Source organism: Dendrobates tinctorius, unplaced genomic scaffold (assembly GCF_039654945.1).
Source record: "Dendrobates tinctorius isolate UK_male_01 unplaced genomic scaffold, ASM3965494v1 ptg000223l, whole genome shotgun sequence".
NCBI lineage: Eukaryota > Metazoa > Chordata > Amphibia > Anura > Dendrobatidae > Dendrobates > Dendrobates tinctorius.
In genome coordinates this window covers 10,854,699-10,879,643 of record NW_027361890.1, presented here as the reverse complement: position 1 = coordinate 10,879,643, position 24,945 = coordinate 10,854,699, and the positions used below count along the sequence as shown (strand labels likewise).

At 41.1% G+C, this 24,945-nt stretch overlaps 1 protein-coding gene across 9 annotated transcripts in view; it reads left to right on the top strand.

The window, feature by feature from the left end:
- Positions 1 to 24,945, top strand: part of PTPRT (protein tyrosine phosphatase receptor type T) — a 648,808-nt gene that overhangs the window by 294,435 nt on the left and 329,428 nt on the right. For 8 of the 9 annotated variants that reach the window (XM_073555336.1, XM_073555335.1, XM_073555333.1 and 5 more), the window contains exons 5-6: positions 11,542 to 11,657; positions 12,661 to 12,835. In XM_073555336.1, coding sequence (XP_073411437.1) covers positions 11,542 to 11,657; positions 12,661 to 12,835 — 291 coding nt within the window. Of the gene's footprint in view, positions 1 to 9,885; positions 10,147 to 11,541; positions 11,658 to 12,660; positions 12,836 to 24,945 lie in introns of those variants that run through there. The other variant, XM_073555339.1, reaches the window with a different exon arrangement.

Sequence of the window (24,945 nt, the reverse complement as noted above, 5' to 3'; positions counted from 1 at the left end):
ACATCCAGTGAAATTAATCATGTATTAACCTTACAATGTTTCAGCTCCAATGTGTTTTTCCTAAGCATTGCCTAAAGAATTTAAAGGGAATCTATCAGTAGGATAAACCCTTCTAAATCATCTATATGGCCATCTAGGTCATAGGGTGCTGAATATACCTTGTATACCTTGATATCTGTTATCCAATGTCTTATTCCAGAGAAATCCAAGTCTTTCTTACATGTAAATGATCTGTTCAGGACTATGGGCAGGACATAGATCTGTATGAGAATCTGCCTCCAGAGATTATTATAAATAAAAAGAGGCGCTATTAATATGATACAACTAACAAACACAGAACAGTAGAGTGGAACTTTGCCTTCTTGCAAACACATTTCATGCAGCTCTCACAGCTCTGCTGTATTGCAACAATGGCTGCCTGTGAGTTGGAAGCTGATGCTGAGAGGAATCTGCAGATGTGTCAGGTATAATCACACACAGTTCTGCAGAGAGATCAGGAGAGCAGGGAGCGGCCATTACATATCACACTGGTAACCATTTCACATCACATATCACACTGGCAATTTATAATAATCTCTGGAGGCAGATCCTCATACAAATCTATGTCCGGCCCATAGCCCTGAATAGCTCATTTACATATAAGAAAAACATGGATATTTTTGGAATAAGACATTAGATCACACATATCAAGGTATCATATTATTCAGCTTCCTATGACCTACATGCCCATATAGATGGCTTAGGAGGGTTCATCCTACTGACAGATGCCCTTTAAGTTAGGCCTCTAGGAAGTTGTGACTAATGTAATCAATCCTACTACATAGTCACGTGCCCTCGGCTGGCACCAGACAGTCCTCACGGCTCATAGTGCGTGAGGGCATTCACAAGTCTGCAGTCACGTGAATGCCCACACGTATAAGGCCGCACAACCCCTTTATCTCCAACTGCTACTCCAATATTAGAAAGGAAAACACCCAAAAGCAGCTTAAAGGAGCTCAAATAGGTTGTTGTATCAAGGCACTGAGTGAGTTAACCTCAGAAAAAATAATATCTCATGAAATCTTCTGTAAGAACTGTCTCTCATTATTTTCATGTTTCAGTCTCATGGCATAAGATTCAGTGTCTTAATAAGACTGCGGTGATGCAGCGGCGTCTATTAGGGCCTTGGGAGAGGGGATTTCTCAGCATTTGGAATACCCTTCATTCTGAAGGATATGTGTGATACACAAGCTTATCTCAGCCATAGTTGAGGCTCGGAGACTTATAATAATAGTTTGCTACAACAGCGGAGACAGATTTACAGACCTAATCTAGGCATGCTTGTGCGTTTGCTGTTCAAAGCAAAAGTCCCTTGTGCCTGTTTATTACGAAAAGTTGAAAGATACAAATCTTGTTGTCTGTGTTCTAGCAAACAAAAGGGCCATGTAATATTTTCCAAGGCTTGAAACAAGGGAGCGTAACATTTTCTATTATATTGGAAATGGGGATTTTAAAAATAAATGAGAACTGTTTTAGGAAGATATGATTACAAGCCTGTGTAGCCCCAAGACGTTAGACACAGGTGTCTAATGGGCAAGTGCCGATGTATTAGCAATAGGCTATGGTCAAGGATACAGCAGACATGTCCGAATATTGTCAGGTGATGGGTGCAAGTAATGACGAAGCTCATGTATCCCCAAATCCATCAAGAGTTTATGTGGTTTAACGAGTCCAAATATTTAGTGGCCTTATTGGGAAGGGTGTTGTTAAAATGGACATAGCATAGGAGTATAATAATAACATACCATATTACAACCATCCAAATTATTTGTTTGAATTAAAGGGAGTGTTTCATCAGGTTTTTGCCTCCCCATCTGAGAGCAGAACAATGTAGGGCCAAAGACCCTGATTTCAGTGATGTGTCACTTACTAGACTGCAGGTTGTATTTTTTATAAAGTCACTGTTTTCTCTGCTGCTGAGCTCAGTATAACAGCCCACACCACTGAGGACTATGGGGGTCTACCCGGCAGCAAGTTTAATAGTCCTCTAGTGATAGTCTCCTGCTGATAAAATTGTGGATTTTCTCAAAACTGCAACAAACAGCACAGTAAATGACACATCATTGAAATGAGGTTCGCTGCCAGTACATTATACTGCTCTAAGTTTAGGTGGCAAAACCTGGTGACAGGTTCCTTTTAAATATTCTAGACAATGACTTTTCACAAACCTACTCATGAGCAAGGTTATAGCTCCAGTTAGGGTTGTGATATAAGGAGTAATTAGCCACCTGATAGACACATTGATATAAAGTAACTAAAATACTTTTGTAACATCTTTTTCTAATTAAGGTTACAAGGGAATTTTGCATTAGAGCAATCTGATGCATACCAAACAGTATGGCCCCAATTTATTAAGAATGGAGTTTTGCACTCCTGTCTTAATGAAAGGAGCACTGGACTAAGATATGTGAAATGTATTAGTAGGCGTTTGTCTCTCAATGAATTCGATGGATCTTACAACTGCCATAAATGTTATTCCAGTAAGGAGCTGGCTTGCATTTCTAGTATAATTTATGGCAACTTCTGTGGCGTAAATTATTATAAATTTGTCAGTCAGGTTTGGCTATACCCGTTCCCAGACTAGGTTCACGTGCTTTTCTAAAATTTGGTGGAACTGGCCAAGATTGGTGTAAGAATGCCAAAAGTCCACAAATGTTTGTGTAACTATGAGATGCGCATTTTATGCCAGAATTCTAGTGAAAACTCCTTGATGAATCAGGGTCTATGTTAGGGGAGGTGATTTGTTGGGCTGGCAAAATATTGACCTTAAAGGGAACCGGTCATCAGGATTGTGCACAGTAATCTACAGACAGTGTCAGGTCGGCGCTGTTATACTGATTAAAATGATACCTTGGTTGATTAAATCCGTCTTGTGGTTGTTGTTAATCTTTATTTTTAGTTTTGAGTTAGTGATATGCTAGTGCTGCGGGGCGGCCTGAGGGGTGGGTCTTCATGTGGTGCTCTGCTTCCATATGCATCAGTAGTATGTCTTCTGACATGCCACTGATCCCTCACTGACCGGACCCCTAGTTTACATAATGAATATTATATAAATTACATTTTTTTAAAAATCCTCATCTGCAGGCAGGCGCCAGCGTTGCACCTTGATGATATGTGTAATGTGCATATAAGTAGTCTTTTTGATGGTATCCATAGATTAAAAAAAAAATCTGTTTGAAAATCTGCGCAGATACCTACGGCGTCATCTTGCTAGAGAAAAAAAATATTGAATCTTCCAAGATGGCACCACCAGCGCCTGCGCAGTAGCATCTATCGGATCAAACTGATTTTTTTTTTTAAGGAATCTATGGATACCATCAAAAAGAAGACTTATATGCACATTATACATACGATCACGGTGCAGCCTGTAGAAGGGGATTTTTTTTTAAGTTATATAATATTCATTATGAATACTAGAGTGCAGGTCACTGAGGGATCTTTGACCTGTCAGAAGCTATACGGATGAATACCTAATCAGAGTACCACATGAAGACCCCCACAGGCCGTCCCGGAGCACGAGCACATCATTAACTCAAAACTGAAAATAAATATTAAAGAACAACCACAAGACAGATCTCATCACCCAGGTATCATTTTAATCAGTATAACGGAGCCGACCTGACACTGTCTGTAGATTACTGTGCACAATCCTGCTGACAGGTTCACTTTAAGGCCATGTGCACACATTCAGTATTTGGTCAGTATTTTACCTTAGTAACTGTAAGACAAAACCAGGAGTGGGTGATAAATACAGAAGTGGTGACGTGTTTCTATTATACTTTTCCTCTGATTGTTCCACTCCTGGTTTTACTGACTTACTGATGGTGTGAACATGGCCTAATGCTTATTCACACACATCAGTATCTGGTCAGTATTTTACCTCAGTATTTGTAAGGCAAAACCAGGAGTGGGTGATAAATCCAGAAGTGGGGACGTGTTTCTATTAGGCCATGTGCACACATTCAGTATTTTACCTCAGTATTTGTAAGGCAAAACCAGGAGTGTGTGATAAATCCAGAAGTGGGGACGTGTTTCTATTAGGCCATGTGCACACATTCAGTATTTGGTGAGTTTTTACCTCAGTATTTGTAAGCCAAAACCAGGAGTGGGTGATAAATCCAGAAGTGGTGACGTGTTTCTATTAGGCCATGTGCACACATTCAGTATTTGGTCAGTATTTTACCTCAGTATTTGTAAGGCAAAACCAGGAGTGGGTGATAAATCCAGAAGTGGGGACGTGTTTCTATTAGGCCATGTGCACACATTCAGTATTTGGTCAGTATTTTACCTCAGTATCTGTAAGCCAAAACCAGGAGTGGGTGATAAATACAGAAGTGGTGACATGTTTCTATTAGGCCATGTGCACACGTTCAGTATTTGGTGAGTTTTTTACCTCAGTATCTGTAAGCCAAAACCAGGAGTGAGTGATAAATACAGAAGTGGTGACATGTTTCTATTAGGCCATGTAGTGCTAGTACATTGGGATTCACAAGTACTGTGATATCCCCAGCTGTCTGACATACAGAACCAGGCCAGACAGCCATAAAGGGGCGGCACGCACTGGCTTGCCATTCAAGCAGAGCCAGTAAACTTTCAGGGCACCAATGACCCTATTATCCTCACTCCAGTGCTTAACCACTGTGCCCGCCCCTGATTGACGTTACCATTATAACGTCCTTGAGGCTGGCCACCAAAGCAGAGCCTGTTCACCACCATGAGGTTTTACATCCTCTATTAGTTAAAATGAGTCCCCCTTAACTTGCCTGCAACTTCCACCTGACTCCTAAACCGCAAAGCTGTGACGGGTTATAAATTCACATTTGACACCATTTTTTTTTTTTTTTATAAATCACTTTAGTAAACTTATAAACTAGAAGTCCCTGCAAAAGCATTAAGGGGACTAACTTGGCAAACCTCCGACTCACAAAGAGTCATCCTACAGCACTCAGGAGAGGAAAAACCCCCTGTGGAGGAAACATCTAGGGAACCATGGCTGAAGGATTGCCCTTCCCTTGGGCTTAGAAGGTTAATGCCGTTAACTCTTTATAGCCATGATAAAATTGAACCTGGAACAAAATATACAATGGTAAGTTCAAAAATACAATAAAGCATTCATCATACAAGCAATAATTAAAACGTTTTAGGACAATGATTATAAACAGGGCGGGTGGGCGGGAAATGCTTCCTCCTGTTCATCCTGTGCATGAAAGAGAGAGAGAGACACAGATTTCCTGCTCTATATAAGCCCCACCCTCCTCACAGTAACCCCCAGGCACAGACATACTGGGCTTCTTACTCTGAAAGCAACATCCCTCGTGCTTAAAAATCTATACCACTACACCAAAAAAGCTGCAGGAGTAAAGGTCCACCCATCCCCAAGTCATGTCCTCCTCCGCCTATGGCTCCAGTGGTTTCTTGACTTATGGATATGGGACGGACCCCCACTCCATCTTAAAACCACCATAACTACAGTAAACCTAGGCACTAGAATAAATACACAACACATTATTTTGGTTGTCAAAATGGCCACAGCTTTATTTAAATCACAGGATTAAAAACAATCACAGTAGGAGTCAGGTGAAGTGCTAGTACATTGGGATTCACAAGTACTGTGATATCCCCAGCTGTCTGACATACAGAACCAGGCCAGACAGCCATAAAGGGGCGGCACGCACTGGCTTGCCATTCAAGCAGAGCCAGTAAACTTTCAGGGCACCAATGACCCTATTATCCTCACTCCAGTGCTTAACCACTGTGCCCGCCCCTGATTGACGTTATCATTATAACGTCCTTGAGGCTGTCCACCAAAGCCGAGCCTGTTCACCACCATGAGGTTTTACATCCTCTATTAGTTAAAATGAGTCCCCCTTAACTTGCCTGCAACTTCCACCTGACTCCTAAACCGCCACCAGAGAGGCCATTTGACACCTTAAATGGACTCGACCCCCATCAACCATTTCTACATGCTATGGAAAGTCTGTGCACACAAGTAATAAACTTAAAATTCCAGAGCTCCGACAGATTAATTTTATCAATGCCATGCTACCAAGTTATGATCGATAATACGGTAACTACAGCAAAATAGCAGTTGCTAAACATCCTGCAATGAGGATCCCATAATGGGGAATGTGAAAAGTAAACCATAATTAAGGTCATAGCCACAATCTGAATACCTGTATAATGACATCTGTCATGCCTCAAAAAACTATTATACCGCTCGTATTGCAGCCAGCTCTAATAATTCACCAAATCACAGATTTTAGTTCTAGAAACCACCATTATTTACAGTAGCTGTGCAGTAAAATTTCTTAAACCCACTTACTATCACTACCCGAAAAGTGATGAACACATCAATAGAAAGATATTATAAATAGGGAGTAAATAAAAACTATACACAATATAACAACATTATAACGGACCATAAAATAACGTTCAGAATATCTGGAAGTAGTAATTTAAATAAACCTAACATTTACTGTTGACCTCTCCAACTGGGTCAACGGCATTGGGAATAGGCATATTGCCCTTCGTGTTAATGCACTTGATTACTTTACCCTTAGCCGCTCCCACTGGCTCAAGGGCACATAGATTAGGTACACTGCTCTTCAGTTTCATGCACTAGATAACTGCATTGTCCAGACAACAACCTTGTTCTCTTCTCCCCTCCAGCCGCTGTTCCTGGCTCAGAGGAGGCAATTTCTTCTGTACCAGGGGGGGGGGTCAGCGGCCAGTTTATTAACCACTAACATAAACATTTACAATAAGTATTAAATACACAATCTTATACGACATGAGGGAAGGGTTCTTGGAGCCCCAAAAATTCTGGCTAAATATTTGGCAAAAAACACAAGAACTTAAAAATCCACGTTACCCTCAGCCGTAAACCACCAGCTCGAGGGCACCAAACATCCCGTTCCGGGAAGTCCAACCACCAAAAGCTCCCGGGTAACACCCCGTCCAGTGTTACCCGTCCAGAGCCGTAACCAAAAGCCAGATCCAAAAGCTCCCGGGTAACACCCCGTCCAGAGTTACCCGTCCAGAGCCGTAACCAAAAGCCAGATCCAAAAGCTCCCGGGTAACACCCCGTCCAGAGTTACCCGTCCAGAGCCGTAACCAAAAAGTCAGATCCAGAATTTTAACATCCAATTCCTTTTTGCTGATTCAGCGTCAACTCCAAGAACCCCACCCCAGAGGTCCATACTTAATATGGTTACCCCTACTGACAAATTTATAAATAACTTCCAATGACCCACTAAAAGGAAAACAAATAACTGTTTTTTGTTTTTTTATAATTTTAAATTCATGTCCTTATTAAAATAAACATAAAATAAACATCAAAGCATAAATAACGTTAACACGCTGGGGGGAGTCCTTGAAGCTCCCAAATCTGGTGATTACCAAACAAAGTGAACATAAAATGTACCAACAATTACTCCCAGCCGTTACCCCACCAGCTCAGGAGCACCATAACCACAAGGGTTCCAATGTTCACTTGAATTTCCTGGGGATCCGACAAACCCTTGCCGAAACTCCCCTCCACCTTTCACCAGGTCCAGAACCATATTAACTTCCAAAAAGAGGAATCCATATCCCAATGGATCCCCCAGACCAATTTCTAACCAACTTCAAGGACCCCCCCAACCACCAGGCTATCCACTCAGGCCTGTGCTATCCGCCATCTTAAGTAATATAAAATAAGCACTTGGTTGGTATACACCGATCCCTTTTTTTTTTTTTTTTTTTTTTTTTTTTTTTTTATTATAATTATTATTCACACCTTTATTAAAACAAACATACCATAAAACATCAAAGCATAAATAATATTAACACGCTGGTAGGAGTCCTTGAAGCTCCCAAAAATCTGGTGATTACCAAACATAAAGTGAACATAAAATGTACCAACAATTACTCCCAGCCATTACCCCACCAGCTCGGGAGCACCATAACCACAAGGGTTCCAATGTTCACTCGAATTTCTTGGGGATCCGACAAACCCTTGCCAAAACTCCCCTCCACCTTTCACCAGATCAGAACCATATTGAATTCCAAAAGGAGGAAACCATATCCCAATGGATCCCCAGACCATATATAACCAACTTCAAGGACCCCTCCAACCGCACAAAATGTGGGATAAGTGAGGGTGAAAATCATGCAGGTTTACAACCAAGGTATACAACAGGTTAATAATGGAAAATATCCCATCGTAAGGTCCAGGAATAGGCAGAGATGGGCAATGCTGTGTTATATGCTGTAACAATAAATGAGAAGCCGCCTACTCCTCTACAGCAGTTACAGACAGACTCTAATCACCAGCTGCACATAAATGGTAAGAAACATGTAGGTCTAATATAAGCTGCCTGCAGCCATAGGTGTGTGTGCAGAAAACTGCAAGTCCTGTATCCCAGCCAGTCACTCTACTACATACAACAGACAAGAGACAGGGCTGAAAACTGGGCCCATGCTGTGTCCTCCAGAGCAATGTGCAGCCTCACACTAGGAGTGCCCACTCACTGCCCGCCATGTGCCGAGTTATTAGTGCACAATCAAATGTGCCGAGTTACTCCACGATTATTTATTTTACACATGATAAAACATAATCCATTCAGGCCTGTGCTATCCACCATCTTAGGTAATATAAAATAAGCTCTTGGTGGGTATACTCTGATCATGCAACATACGAGGGAGACAATATAAACAGGATGGATATATCCGGCAGGCCAGCATGTAACATAAGAGGACTAAAGGCAGCAATAGCTACAGAAATCAAGCACTAAGCTGGAAGTCATGTCCAGATTATATGTACAGCCAGGAATATGACCTGGAGACACAGGATGTTTATACCCAGCATGATCCGTATATAGCAGAGTGAGGAGTGATATCATGTATACAGACCTGTGGTACAGGTGAAGTATTCAGCACAGGAATAGAGCCTTTACACATATACCACATATAGTGAGTAACCTGGTTATACTGGATCTGCACACCCAGCATCAAAGTATGTAACAGAGATGAGGTCACATACAGATCATCAGACTCCATAACTGGGATGGGGGGATAATCAGCACACAGCAGGGTCAGTATACAGTGCACTAACATGAAGTGCAGCCTCTCATCATCATACATATACCATCCCCCGACTGCTCCTCTCACCAGTGTCTCTAATACATGTGACTGTCCAGCTCCACCATAGTAATGGCAGACACTGTATGCGTCCCTGCTTTGTCCTATCATACATATACCCAGAACTCATGAAGACTCTGTATAATACAATACAGCAGTAATGTGGTATATCAGAAATGTCTGCAGGGAGGTCACACAAAAGCTGCCTCTGCAATAAGTGAGGGAACATGGCAGCTACATGAATTTCTGAGGTAATCTTGATCCCAGATATGATGTAGGAGCTGATACTACACTAGGACACACTACACAATGTCTGAGGTGAATGCAGAGTAGTATATGAACCATGTCTGCAGGGAGGTCACACGGAAGCTCACAGTCTGTGAGGAAAAATGTAGCACGCACATGAGGGACATGGCAGCTGCATGAATTGCTGAGGTAATATTAATCCCATACATAATGTAGGAGCTGATACTACACTGGTACATGATGTCTGAGGTGAATGCAGAGTAGTATATCAAACATGTCTGCAGGGAGGTCACACAGAAGTTGTCTCACAGTCTGAGGAAAATGTAGCATGCACATGAGGGACATTGCAGCTACATGAATTTCTGAGGTAATATTGGTCCCATACATAATGTAGGAGCTGATACTACACTGGTACATGATGTCTGAGGTGAATGTGCTCCTATCATCTGTAATGTGAGGTGATAACCCCAGTATTATACTCCCTGACACTGCAGACATGCTTCCTCCTGTTCATCCTGTGCATGAAAGAGAGAGAGAGACACAGATTTCCTGCTCTATATAAGCCCCACCCTCCTCACAGTAACCCCCAGGCACAGACATACTGGGCTTCTTACTCTGAAAGCAACATCACTCTTGCTTAAAAATCTACACCATTACACCAAAAAAGCTGCAGGAGTAAAGGTCCACCCATCCCCAAGTCATGTCCTCCTCCGCCTATGGCTCCAGTGGTTTCTGTATTTGGTGAGTTTTTACCTCCGTATTTGTAAGCCAAAACCAGGAGTGGGTGATAAATACAGAAGTGGTGACGTGTTTCTATTAGGCCATGTGCACACATTCAGTATTTGGTGAGTTTTTACCTCAGTATTTGTAAGCCAAAACCAGGAGCTGGTGATAAATACATAAGTGGTGACGTGTTTCTATTAGGCCATGTGCACACAATCAGTATTTGGTGAGTATTTTACCTCAGTATTTGTAAGCCAAAACCAGGAGTGGGTGATAAATACAGAAGTGGTGACGTGTTTCTATTAGGCCAAGTGCACACTATCAGTATTTGGTGAGTTTTTACCTCAGTATCTGTAAGCCAAAACCAGGAGTGGGTGATAAATACAGAAGTGGTGACGTGTTTCTATTAGGCCATGTGCACACGTTCAGTATTTGGTGAGTTTTTTACCTCAGTATCTGTAAGCCAAAACCAGGAGTGGGTGATAAATCCAGAAGTGATGACGTGTTTCTATTAGGCCATGTGCACACATTCAGTATTTGGTGAGTTTTTTACCTCAGTATCTGTAAGCCAAACCCAGGAGTGGGTGATAAATACAGAAGTGGCGACGAGTTTCTATTATACTTTCCTCTGAGGTAAAAACAGACCAAAACTACTGATGTGTGAATAAAGCCTTATTTTTGCTAGGAGGTAGTAGCGCAACAAACCACGGTACTAAAATACATGGATGAGGCATTGAACTGTATCTTTGCCCTAAGTGAAGAACAGCATTGCTACAACTCTGCCCTGTGCAGATTGCAGAAGGTCTGTGAGTGTGATCAGTTGAATTCATTGGGCTGAACCCGTAGACTTGTGCACCCAACATATGCCATCGCTTTTACATCAATGTCACAAGAGTTCAACTGGGAAACACAAAAACAATTTTCTTTTGAATTACCAAATAATAGTAGTAATAACTTTCTCTACCCACCACTACTTGGCTCTGGTAATCATTTTCAGGAACATTCCAACCTCTGTTTGTCATGTAACAGTACATTACGAAAATGACCGGGTCATAAGTTCTCACATATGGCTATATTGCATTATACGCTAGGAAGATGTGAAAAATAAAAGCTATGGTATATATCCAGATGACTGTATTTAAGGTGTGTGTAGAAGAAACAGATAAGAGGCTTGTCCCTGACATTTCTATAAATGCCTTTGCTTTTCTCTGATCTTTTTATAGTTGCCTTGAAATTGTGCCAGGCACTCACAGAATGAGCAGTAATTCTCCGCCTGTAGCTCATTTAGGAGGCTGTGCAGACAGCAGCTCTACGTTTAGTCTGCTAATAACTAAACTCAGCTACGAAACTGTTTACTTGTTACTTTAAAGCTCCCCGCACTAATGTTGTGATATTTTCTTTCTTTGTGTTCAGGGAACGCTCCCCATTTTCTACGATTGCAAAATGTGGAGGTGAATGTTGGGCAGAATGCCACGTTTCAGTGCATCGCTGGAGGGAAATGGTCTCAACATGATAAGCTGTGGCTGCAGGTATGAAAGATAATGAGTAAGGTCAGGACAGAAAGATCTAATGAGGCAGATATATATATAGCTTAGCCACTCTTGCAGAAATCATAGATTCACATAGGGGTCATTTACGTGGGCCGACTTGGGGCATTAAATGATCACCGATCATCTGCTTCAATACACATTGAATTATCTGTAATAGATCGTTGTCTGCGCAAAAGCTGCCATTGTTCTCGACAGCATGATACCTGTTTACACAGGATGATGTGCTGACAAAAATGATAATCTTATGTGCAGAACAAAAGATAATTTCACCCGAGGAACAAGTTTTTGCTTGTTTGTCAGATGATCGATGTTTAGACTTCATTCTTTTTAACTGGATGAAACTGTGCAGGGCTCTCCTTACCCCATTTCCACTGAAATATTAGAAAGTAGGTTGGTTACACAAGGTTACAGAGATGTTGAGGAAAGACTCCATACTTTTAATTTTTTGACACCCAGATAGGCAAAGATGCACCAAATTTAGTAAGAGGTACAATCTTCCCGTTTTTAAGACTAATATGTAAAACGTCAGTCATATTAGATTTACCCCATAATTTTCAGGCCATAAAATAATCTATCATTAATGTTTCATTCGTGGTAACACAACTACCAATACTGTCATCAATCCTGCAAATCCCAAGTTCTTCATTCACAGTAGAGAAGTGGCTGAATTTCTGCTGTCACCTCTTTCCTGAAGTCCAGGAACATGGACCACTGAATGTGAACAGTAGCCACATTTCAGGTCCTCACATAAAAGTTTGATCCTCAATATGGTTTACACTATATATCTGACTTTACAGAGTCAGCCAGAATCTGGTCTATATCACAGAACATGGCTGAATTGGCTTTTTGCCATTTTTCTTTTAGTAGGTAGCAATTTTGACTTCAAGTTTACAGAAATAAAAGTGGATTAGACAAGCTGCCCTTACCTTCCCGCTGTCAGCTGCGGTGTGACTGATTGTGAGCCTTTATCTCTGTTCTGCAGCAGTGGAATGGACGCGACACAGGTCTCATGGTAACTCGCGTGGTAAATCACAGACGCTTCTCTGCCACAGTCAACGTCGGGGACACTTCTCAGCGAAGTATAAGCAAGTATCGTTGTGTCTTAAGATCAGCTGGAGGTTCCGGGGTGTCCAACTACGCAGAGCTCATTGTTAAAGGTGGGTATCCAGGACCAAGATACCCTCATTATAAGGATACATATTATTTATCTGAAGACAATCAATGTCAATAAATGTTATATTATTATTATTATATTAAACTTCTCAATTGTTTTGCTTTTTTGCAAAATAATTATGTTTAGTGTCTAAAATGTAATTTTTATTAAACTAAGATGTAAAAGGAGAAAAAACAAGTGGCCGCTTTACATCAAACAGGAAAGGAAAGCAAACATGATTATTATTTATCACTTACAAGAAAAATATATCTTGTTCTGTGTTAGAGAGAGTCCTCAGCTAGAACTATCAATTTGGGAAGGGGGGAAAAATTGTGGCAGTAAATATTGGGGCAGATCATAGGAGTTTTATTGTCTCACGAGGTCAGAGATGAATATTCCTGAGTACTCAATTTTGATTATTGAGTATTCGTAATTCATAGAGGCAATATGCACTGTATATGCACTGTGAAGACACTAAAATCCGCTCATGTTCTCGCTGATAACTAAAATCTAACTTTTCTTTCTCCAGAAACACCAGAATTTCTTAAAGGAAACTCACATAAGCAATGAACAGACTGCCTTCGTTGAGTTTGAACCCATAGCTAGGCTCATAGCTATTGGTGGGTTGAGAACTTGAGGGAACCCAAAGGTTACTCTACTACTAGTTCTACAAATTGTACATGATAGAAAGGGGCCACATGACAGATTTTGTATTGGGGTCAAGATTTCAAGGTATTGGTGCTTGCTATCCCACCCATCAATATAGTGTCAGTCTAAAGACACATTAGGATACCGAACCTATAGAAGATGTTATCTTTGTTGAGTTGTCTGTTGCTTTCAGAAAACCTCCTCATCCCTAATTAGTCATGGAATAGCCATTTTATTTTTTATTTGCAGTTAAAATCAAAATTTCAATTTCCTTGCTGTAAGGAACAATGGTAAATGTGAATTATAAATCCATTTCAGAAAGTTCTAATCTATCTATTCAAATGCATTAGTCACTCTCCTCTCCAAGTGACATCCCACTGGTACTCTTGACATACTAACAATATTAGTTTTTTTCTGCATTTCCCCTCTGTAGAATAATTCTCAATGTATCTCATTGTACATTGATTCTTCTCTTTAAGAGGAATTTGTCTTTACCATTTTCTTCTATCTATAGAATTCCCTTTCTGACACTCCTACTGAGCATCACCTAGATCTGCATTTCTCTGGGTTCTCTCCTACTGCTCTATCTCTCTGGGACCCTGTTGCCTTTATTTTAGACAGTGTGTGTCTCAGCAGGTATCTAGAAACCTCCTTCCCTCCTGCTGCTTTCTCACTTCCATCTTGAATCTCCAACTGTGTTTTATTATTATTGTCTTCATTTTCTCACATCCCTCCTACGGTCTTTTAGATTTAATCTAACACTTCAGTCCTGGCAATGTTGGTCACAGGTAGAGAGGATTGGTAATAGATTTACAGAGAGATTAGTAAAAATGGTATTATGTTAGTTACAGAGAGCAGAGCATTAAACAGGTCCTCCAGACTAAAACATTAATCAAGCCTTATGATTGACTACAATTGTTTCATTAACGTGAGTCAAACCACTGGAACGTGACCTACCCCAACAGCAGAATTACAGTATGTAATAGGCAGAGCCACAAGAGATAGCTTAAAGGTGTACTCAGTTATCTCTGGCAGTCTCATGGAGAGATAAGTGCAGGTGCGCATGTTCAATACCCGCTTCATACAGATGGAGCTCTTCAGTGTCCCCTTCTCTGGATGAGTAGGGGTCCCAGATGTTGGACACCCAACAATCAGGAAGTTAACCCACCACCCTATATGGTAAACTTCCAAACTATTTACATTTTGTAATAGGATAGTGGACCCATTTTCAACCCTGTGACAGACTAGTTATGCAAATATATTTATTGTTCCTTCATGGATCACCCACTTGGCAAGTAGCACTTGTAGCACCTATTCCCTCACTGCCTGCACCCTCTTTAAATTGCAAGCTTGCCAACACAGTCTAACACATTTAGTATTATTTTTCATTAATAAGGAACCTGCCTGGATGATTTTACTACTGAAACTAGTGGTATGGCTATAGAAGTCCTTGTACAAAAAATAAAAATAATACCTGTATCTTAAGTGCCGGATGTTGAGAAATCGAGCTTTAAAGAGTAACTAAACTTTTTTTTATCTAACTATCCTCTGGGCATTGCAAAGTTATGATTTCATTGTATGTTATTTCATTATATCATTTTGCCTTCTTGTTTCCTAAACACTGTGCTGTTTCAGTTTCTCAATTCTTTAGAAGCTCCTTTCATCTGTTGCTTAGTGAGATTCATACGCTATATTCAAACGATCAGAGTAAGGTACTTTCCATCTCTGAGCCTCTCTGCATCCCCACTCTGGCAGGGAAATTGTACTGATTTTGTGAATATATTATATGGATCTTGCCGAGTAGCAGTTGGAAAAACTTCTACAAATGCAAAAAAACTGGACATTAACACAGTACCCTGCCGTTTAGCGTTTGTGAGAGAAGGTAATAAAATAAGATAATGAAGTAAATGACAAAAATGTATAACAGTGCAATACCTGAAGCATAATTAAACAAAAATAAAGCTGAATTACTCTTTTAAGTCTTATACAAATTAGCCTGGAAGTGCATTGGGTGTGTCAATGCACCTAGAAGGCATTAACGTGCCCCCCAATTATTTAATTCAAATCTTGACTTCTCATCACAAGTTTACTGAATTTCTACAAAGCTGGTATCATTTTTATTGTTGTAATAGGACCTTTACAGCTATGCCACTAGTTTCAGTACTAAAATTGTCCCTATAGGTTCTCTTTACTATTTATATGTGTTCATTATTTGCAAGCATTGTGAAATGTGTTGGCATTATATGATACTTCCCCAAGCTCATATAAAAAAAATATGACTAATGATTGCCCAATAGGTTTTTCCATAGGATTTTTCTCTATATTATCCAGTGTTTTTAGCATAATTTTGTGTACAACCTTTGAATAGAGTAATACAGACAAATATAATTAGCTTGTATAATGCGGTCCAGAGTCTTTTCTCTGCCTCAAATGCTTCTCCTTCACTGTTATTTGCACATATTATTACACTTTCCTTCTATAACAAGTCTACAATCTCCCAGAGGAATGCTATATTGCTTTATTATACGATGGATATAAATAAATCATTAGGTATGTCCAAATAAGATGCAGCCCTTTAAAGCATGGCAATTTGGGAGTGACATAATAGGTTCCCAGATGCCCAGTACAGGGTATAATTACGGTAATCTCTTGATTTCAAGATTTAGAGTTAAGGGGATTGCCACTTCATCTTTATATTAACAAATGTGTTGTGGATTTGATTTTGTGGCACTAATATATAGGTATTAAAGGTTCTTCTTCTTCTCCTTTGTAAAACACCTCCTGTTTGTTAGTGCCGCCCTCTTTACAGGTTGTATATTTCTTGTATAGGAAATATCTATTGATGGAGTAGCATGAGATCAAACCTGTCCATCAGCCTGAACATAACATCTACAAAACATGTAGCAAAGATATTTTTCCATTGAAGAAGGATGGAAAGATTTGATCACATTCACCCCCATTACCTGTAATTTTGAGAACAGGAGAATTGTGCATTCTGTGAAGAGATCTGCACTAATAAGTTCAGGAGGATAACTTGTAAGACTTATATATATTTTTTACACAATATTAAGCTCCATAAAGTCATGTCCACTAAACATGTCAAAATAAAGGGGGCAATCCCCTTAAGTTTGAAGGGCCAGTCAAGTAATACATAGAGCGATGTGTCCTTCTGTCTAATATCAGAGGACCGCATTTACTATGACCACATACCTTCAAGAAGGTTATTCTCAGTATTTGTATTAGGCAGCACACAGCTGTCTAGGATCTTCAATTTCTTGTTGTGGGGGTTTGTGGGGTACTTTTCCTTGATTTTTGAAACAATCACTGACCTCAGGGAGACCAGTCAAAGAAAACACTGCGGCAGCCGGCAAAGGCGCTCAATCACAGTGAAATCCTAGGTGCAATGCTCCCTGGGAAATATCGAATATGCAAATAAAGTCCGAGGAGCCTCATTTAAGAGTCTCAAACACAGGACTAGCCAGATCTTCCTCCAGGGAAGGACCCAGCCAAGGGGTGGCTCCTTTCGGAAACCAAAATTACCACCATATTAAGTGTTTGAGGCTCCATGGACTATATTTGCATATTCGTATTTCCTTGATTTTTGGTAGCTTTGTCCTTCTGCTGTGATTAACATGCGAATGTGACTTATTCAAGTCAGTCAGTGACTTATTCTGCAGTCTGCCTGATTGACAGCTCACCAGCGATCATGTAGCGACGCACCAGCGATCCTGACCAGGTCGTATCGTTGTTGGGATCGCTGGTGCATCGTTTAGTGTAACGGGACCCTTATGAACATATTTGCTTACACAGATAACAGGGCCTTTAAACAAACGCACGGCTCAAGTGAGCAGTGGTTAGGACAACTGGTGATGCTTGTGATTTTACAGGCCTGATAGGTCAGGATCTGAGAGGCAGGTGAGCAGCTAATTACTGTATAGAAATCAAAAGGCTTCAGATAGCTGACTAGGATCTCAAGAGTTAACTCAGCCTAGAATGTAACTACCATGCACATTGGACCAGTATGTGATGTTCAATCTCCTTTTGCAATGAACTGTAAACGATCTATGACAAATGCTCTCATAGCAAGAGAATTATGGCACATAGAAAAAGAAAGTCTTTTGCAACCTTGGTTACTGTCATGCTGGCTAACTAAAGCTATTTAATAACATTAGAATATCCCTTTAATAGGGATTTTGAAAGGAGATGTCTTCATGACGAGCTTTGGATTTTTTCTTAAAGATTTGCCTGTGTTTGCTGGGTACCATGGATAAAAAGCATAATCATCCGTCAGATTTATCATGCTAGCTGTGAATTCATTCATATTCAGCTAGCAGAACTGTGTCACCGTCCACCTCTATGAGTTATGCAGCCTTTTTTTCTGGGTATGAATAATTATGAGTTAAACAGTTAGATGCTAAGTAGATAGAAAATAGGAGCGTGCTTTATCATAGGCAGTACAGTCAACCAGGAGAAGACTTGCAGAGCAGCGTCCTGATTTATTAATAGAAAAATAGACATGCGAGGCTAAGTTATGTGATGAGATGTTTCATGGATATATTAACATATAAGCTTTACTATATACCAGAAGTTGTGAAAGAGTCAATTTGTCTCATCTGTGATACAGTGACAGTATTTGAAGGATCGTTAGCCGCTAGGAAGTTTCTTCCACTTTACAGAGCTTGGCCCCGTGGAAATCCCCTGGGATAAAGTTAGGATCTGTGAACTTGTTCTTAATTTTGAGACCCCGAGGTGGGGACTCAGCTGGGACAAAGAGACAGACGTCACTCAGCCCCAACGAGAGATTATCACATGACAGTTTCTTTCTGTCATTAAATTCTAAAACAATAAAAACTCATAATTATGGACGGTATTTCCAGAAATTTCATATGGAACTCTAGCTTCAAGACTACAAGGAGCGTACTACAGGAGAAGAAGGCAATACAACTCTTTTCTGCCAGGTACTAACTCTGTAATGCAAGGTCAGGAAATAACAAGGAAAATCCAATAAACAATGGGTTTGTAGATTTCTTTCTGATATCGGCTTGTCGTAATTATGTATCTGGCTCTGCGGTTTGATGGCCACATACATTGGTTTCTCTCCAAGACAGCTACCCTGTTGAAGAAAAATTGGAGGTAGTCTTTTGCTAAGGAAGGACAGTAAAGATTTAAGATTTGGAGTTCATGTAGTTGATGAATTATAAAGACTTATAGAGTAGCTTTGTAATCTGTTTCTTCAAGCCATTGATTTAAGGTGTATTTTATAAAGAGAACAAATTAAAACAGTAAATTAAGGCTGGTCAGGCCAATCTTCCGAAGTCCTAAGATTAATTACTATAGCCAGGGCAGCTGCAGAAGGCCATACATTGCTCCTGCAACAGTCATAATACAAAAAAATGGACAACCATCTAATAAACTACAGATTGAGTGAATCTGTTTTTTACTGGCTGGGGTCTCTAATAGAAAAAAAGTGGTCTTCATGAGACAACCATTTTAACTTATAGACACTTGGCCATACACTAGTTGTCATATAGCATAACAGTTTACGTGCCGCAAGTGGCAAAGCTTCTGTGAGGAATATTAACCCATTTTCAACTACGGTATATAACATACATTTATGTCACATGGGCACAGGAAGTGCATGGAGAGAACTCCATACCTGAGCCCTCTCCAAACCAAGCAGCTGCAAACTGTGTCAAACATATAGCATCTGCTTTTAACAGCATCTGAAGCGAACCCCGATCACTGCTGCTTAACCACATATATGCTGCTGTCAATGATTGTATTCAGCAATTAAATGTTAGAGCTGCAGTGCGTGCAATTGTCAGCTCCTCCACAATGTAATAATAGGGTGTCAATGGGCTACCAGGACAGTCGGGGGGGTCCTTGGCGGTCATTTTAGTCCTCTGATGCAGAGGCGTATCTAAGGGCAAGAATTCAGTTTGCCCCCCAACCAAGCAACATGACCAAGGACCATAAATGTGAAAATCGCATATGAGTGAAGTGGCCATGTGATGACTGCTGGAACCTGCAAAGCAGAGCTGAATCTTGACAATGAGTTTATTACACACTGTTAGAATTGGCATGCAGCAGGGTTTTATTTTATAATTAAAGTACTTGTCCAGGTTTGAGATGAAAATCTGTAGTCACTCTAGGTGACTGCAGGCTTCTGAATTCTCACAGCACACGCATTGCACACTTTTAGGATTCTCCCTTCCTGTGGCAATGGTCGGCGGTCATGTGAGCACAAGTATGTGATTTGTATACTTCTGGCCACATTCTGACTAGACGTGCCCATAAGCGAGCGTTTAATTCATTTTCATTGAGTGAAGCCACACATGTTTAGTCAGCACATGTATGCAAATCACCAGCACAAGAGAATCCTGACAGCGTACAGTGTGCACTGTGAGAATTCAGAAGTCTGCAGTCATATACAATGACTGTAGACTCATCACAAACTTGGAAAACCCCTCTAATGCTCCTAACATAAATTAAAACATAGTAGCCCTTAGCTTGTCAGAGGGCACAACACTTTGTTAAGATAGCCATGTATCACATGACCACCAACAGTACATGGCACATCAATTGTAATGTCAGGTCATACCCATATACCTTTGCATCGCATGAAACTACAACTTCCAGTACATCCTTAACAATGGTAAGTAGATACTAGGAGTTGTTGCTATCAGTCATTATAAGACTGTGGACCATACAGGAGCCACAGAACTGATGAGAATTAGTCAGTATCACAAAACAACACTTCCATTCAGGTACATTACATAGTAACATAACATAGTTATCAAGGCCGAAGAAAGACATTTGTCCATCCAGTTCAGCCTATATTCTGTCAGAATAATCCCCAGATCTACATCCTTCTAAAGAACCTAATAACTGTAATATACAATATTGTTACGCTCCAGGAAGACATCCAGGCCTCTCTTGAACCCTTCGACTGAGTTCGCCATCACCACCTCCTCAGGCAGGGAATTCCAAGTTCTCACTGCCCTAACAGTAAAGAATCCTCTTCTATGTTGGTGGAAAAACCTTTTCTCCTCCAGACGCAGAGATTGCCCCCTTGTGACCGCCACCTTCCTTGGTATAAACAGATCCTCGGAGAGATATTTGTATTTTCCCCTTATACACTTATACATGGTTATTAGATCGCCCCTCAGTCGTCTTTTTTCTAGACTAAATAATCCTAATTTTGCTAATCTCTCTAGGTATTGTAATTCCCCCATCGTCTTTATTAATTTTGTTGCCCTCCTTTGAACTTACTGTAGTTCCATTATATCTTTCCTGAGCACAGGTGCCCAAAACTGTACACAGTACTCCATGTGCAGTCTAGCCATGGATTTGTACAGAGGCAGTATAATGCTCTCATCATACGTATCCAGCTCACTTTTAATTCACCTCAAGATCCTGTTTCCCTTGGCAGCCACTGCCTGACACTGGCTTCTCCAGGTAAGTTCATCATTAACTATGATCCCCAAGTCCTTCTCCATGTCAGATTTACCCAGTGGTTTTCCCTTCAGTGTGTAATGGAGATATTGATTCCTTCTTCCCATGTGTATAACCTTACATTTATAATTGTTAAATCGCATCTGCCACCTTTTGGCCTTATAGATGACTTTGTCTCTGGAGTAGTTCACTTTCTTTTTTTCACCTTGTCCAGATGCTATGATGACTTTCCACAGCCACAGCTCATCTCTGCAGACTTCCATCTTCTCCAGTCTTCTGCATCACATCTCCATACAATGCTCTTAAAAATAGTAATGTCATTACAATGCCCCTAAATAAAAATATTTGCCCTGTGCCAAGCCCCTGAATAAATAATTGGCCCACACTATATACCCTGCACAAAATATGACCAACACACTGTCCTTGCTATGATACTGTAAGGCGGCCAGTGTGGTAGCCGTGGCAATTGGCTGTAGTGTTCCCACACAATGGCGACCCACAGATGAAACATAATGTCCCTTCCGCTGTATGTACAGCGTGCGCAATCGTACACTCACATTTACTGTTAGAGTTCCCTCTTCAGCTCCATGGACCTCACAAATATCTCCGGAGACTGTCCATTCTTAACAGGTTAACTTTACTTAACAGTAGGGTTTTCAGCACAAATGCGGTACAATCTATACAGAGTGACATTTCTTCAGCTTTCCCTGCCTTCCTGGCAACCTCTGTTCCTTCTAGCAATCCCTGCCTCACTTCTGGCAATTCCTGCCTTGATTCTGGCAATCCCTGCCTCACTTCTGGCAATCCCTGCCTTTTGTACAATCTCTGTCCTGTCTTAGCAATCTCTGCTCTTCCCGGACAATCTCTGTCCGATCTCAGCAATCTCTGCTCTTCCCGGACAATCCCTGTCCTGTCCGTGCTTTTAGGCCCACCAGCTTCCTACCGTTCACCTTGTCCGGCTTCGAATTAAAGGGTAGCAGGCACGCTGTAAGCTTTGAATCCTCATCGGATTAGTCCTGTTTAAGCTGGTGACCGCCTGCATGACACTCAGCCTGGGGCTCCTTTTTGCCGAAGCAACCTTATCCCTGCGACTGTCAGACTGTCTCCAGTCACTGCTGCATCTACTCTACACTGAACTATAACCAGGAAGTGCCTCCCTATATACCAGTGCTCTATGTTGCACTCATCTGTAACCCCTCCCAGCTGGAAAACCCCTAATGCTCACTAAACTATTTTATCTCATTCCCTATCTCTATGATGCCCCCATTATTCTAATCCCACTATTGTCCTATACTACCTTCTATTCTATCCCTAAGCTTATAAACAGTACATACACCATACATCAACATTACAGGAACACATCAACATTGATAAATGACAAGGTACCGCACCTGACACGTGAACAGTGTCCAAAGAGGAGAAGGCATGTGACAACCTCGGTCACCTTCATACAGTACATGCCCTCCACTCTGCCCCCTCTTTTCCATACTGAGCCCCCTCTTTTCCATACTGAGCCCCCTCTTCACACTGGGTCTCCCCTATAGGGTCCAGTATCTATACTGTGCCCCTCATCACACTTCCCCTCTTTAGCATACTGTCCCCTCTTGGCTGTGCTCTTACACTGCCCCCCTGGTAACCCCCCACCCCCACACACTAATCAAGCCTCTATTCTGTGCTCACTCACACTTTTCTAACCCCAACCCCATATTGTCTCCTCACATTATTCCCCTCAATAGTCTCCTCAACCATTTGCCCCTCCCTCCTCATACTGTCTAGCGTCCCCTCTGCTAACCATACTGTCTTCTCATATATTTCCCTCCTCGCTCCAAACTGCCTTCTCACACATTTTTCTGACTCCTCCTACTGTGTCCTCACCCATCACCTCACCATTGCTCCCCATACTGTATATGCATACATTTTCCCCCTCATTCCTCATACTGTGTCCACATACATTCCCATCTTGCTCCTCATACTGTGTCTACACCCATCCCGCCGCCTCGCTCCCCATACTATGTACGCATCTATCACGCTCCCTAGCTCCTCATGCTGTCCTCAAATTTATCCCCCTCTCTCCATACATGAGTCTGTACACATCACCCTTTCATACTGTTTTCTCACACATACCCCTCACATTGCTCCTCACATTGGGTACTCAAATTTCTCCCACTGAGACTCCCTATATTGAATCCCCATCCATCCCTTCCTAGCCCTCCAAACTATGTCCTCAAGTCTCCACCATTATCTTTGGTACCTTCAGCTCTATTAGAAGCTTGAGCACTTATCACCAATGCTGTGCCCTGTCATCTATGCCTTTGTAGAGCTGGTGGGTGACATCAACAGCGTGATCACATGACCCGATGTAACCTTGATCCGGAAATGCCAGCGGTCAGGGCTTCAATTGTACTCACATCTGAAAGGCAGTTTGACAGCTGGCTCAGAGAATGGCCGAATACCTATGTGAGGGGTGACAAAATTCAGCCTCTGGGGAGACACCTCCGACTGCCGCAGCAGGTTGACTGATGGTGCCCCCTTTTGGCTGCACCCGATGCAGATGCCCTGCCTGAAACTCCCTGTATACGCCTCTGCTCCCATGATGCCTGGTCTGTGGCTGAGCAGCATAGGAGAACTTCAGTTTAGTTTGAAATTGTCTGTTAATCCAGATGGTCACAGAAACATAGAGTGGATCAGATAGAATCCCCAAGCACACTGCAGACAACTTTGTGTGAACAAATGATTACAGGTTCCCTACGGGGACCAAAAAAAAAGGTAAAAATTTAAATTAAAATTGTTTAAAAAATTCCCTTTTCCCAGTCAGAAACCAAAGAAATAAAAAAAGTGAAATAGCAAATTTGGTATTATATCATGTGCATAAAAGTCTGACTTTAAGAATCATATGGCCAAATATTTTTTATTGCATGATAAAAGTCCTAAAAACAAACTCAAAAAACAATGGCGGAATTGCGTTTTTTTTGTCACTTCACACCACTTGGATTGTTTTTCCTCTTTTTGGTACATTACATTATATAGTAAATAGTGTCATTCAAAACTAAAACTCGACCTGCAAAACAACAAGCCTTCATGCAGCAATAGGGTTGGAAAAATTAAAAGCTATGACTCTTGGAAGAAGAGGAGGAAGAAACAAAAGAGCAAAAATTGGAAAAATCCCCATTCATGAAGGGGTTAATAAATTAAATTAATCTATCGCACTTCTCCTATCAAATCATTCAACCAATAAAAATGAGATCTGCAGGCCCTTTTCTTAAAGTTTAATTTATTGCTGACTTAATAAATGTTAGGCATGAATTCCTCTACCTGTACTCAATCACGGATGAAGACAATGCTCCAGTAAAAAAGAAAGGTGTACGAGTCTGATTAAACCATTCTTCATTTGTAGAGGATGAGACTCGTACATAATATAATGCCAGATTATTAAGATTTGTGTTGCTATTATGTAAGAAATTACCACATCATGCCCACTGCCTACAACATGTTACTAAACCCATCTAAATCTGAATTCATTATCCTGTGACACAAAACATAATTGTTCCATTTACTCCACAAAGGAAGTCTCGTGTTTAGAATCACTATGTATCTGCAGATTTAGTGGTAACCTACCTATTACCACTCCCTCCAGGCGCATGGACTTGTGTAAGGAGTGGTTACAGTCACTTGCTCACTGTACAGCGAGTGATTTCCGTCATTGTTCACTATGCTGTGTGCTGTGACCATACTATAATTACTCTCTGGCACACTGATTGACAGCTAGCTCTGTACACACATTGCACTCCAAATGCAGAGCAGGTTGTCAATCAAAGTGCCGGGGAGTAACTACAGTGCGCTTTCAGTGTAGTGAGCAGTGACGGAAATCACTCCCCTGCACTTCCTCGATGACTGTACCCAGCAGTTACAGGGAGAATAAAACTTCATTTTCTCCCTTTAGTCAGACAAACAGAATTTAACCACTTTACCCTTGAGGGTGGTTTGCATGTTAATGACCAGGCCAATTTTTAC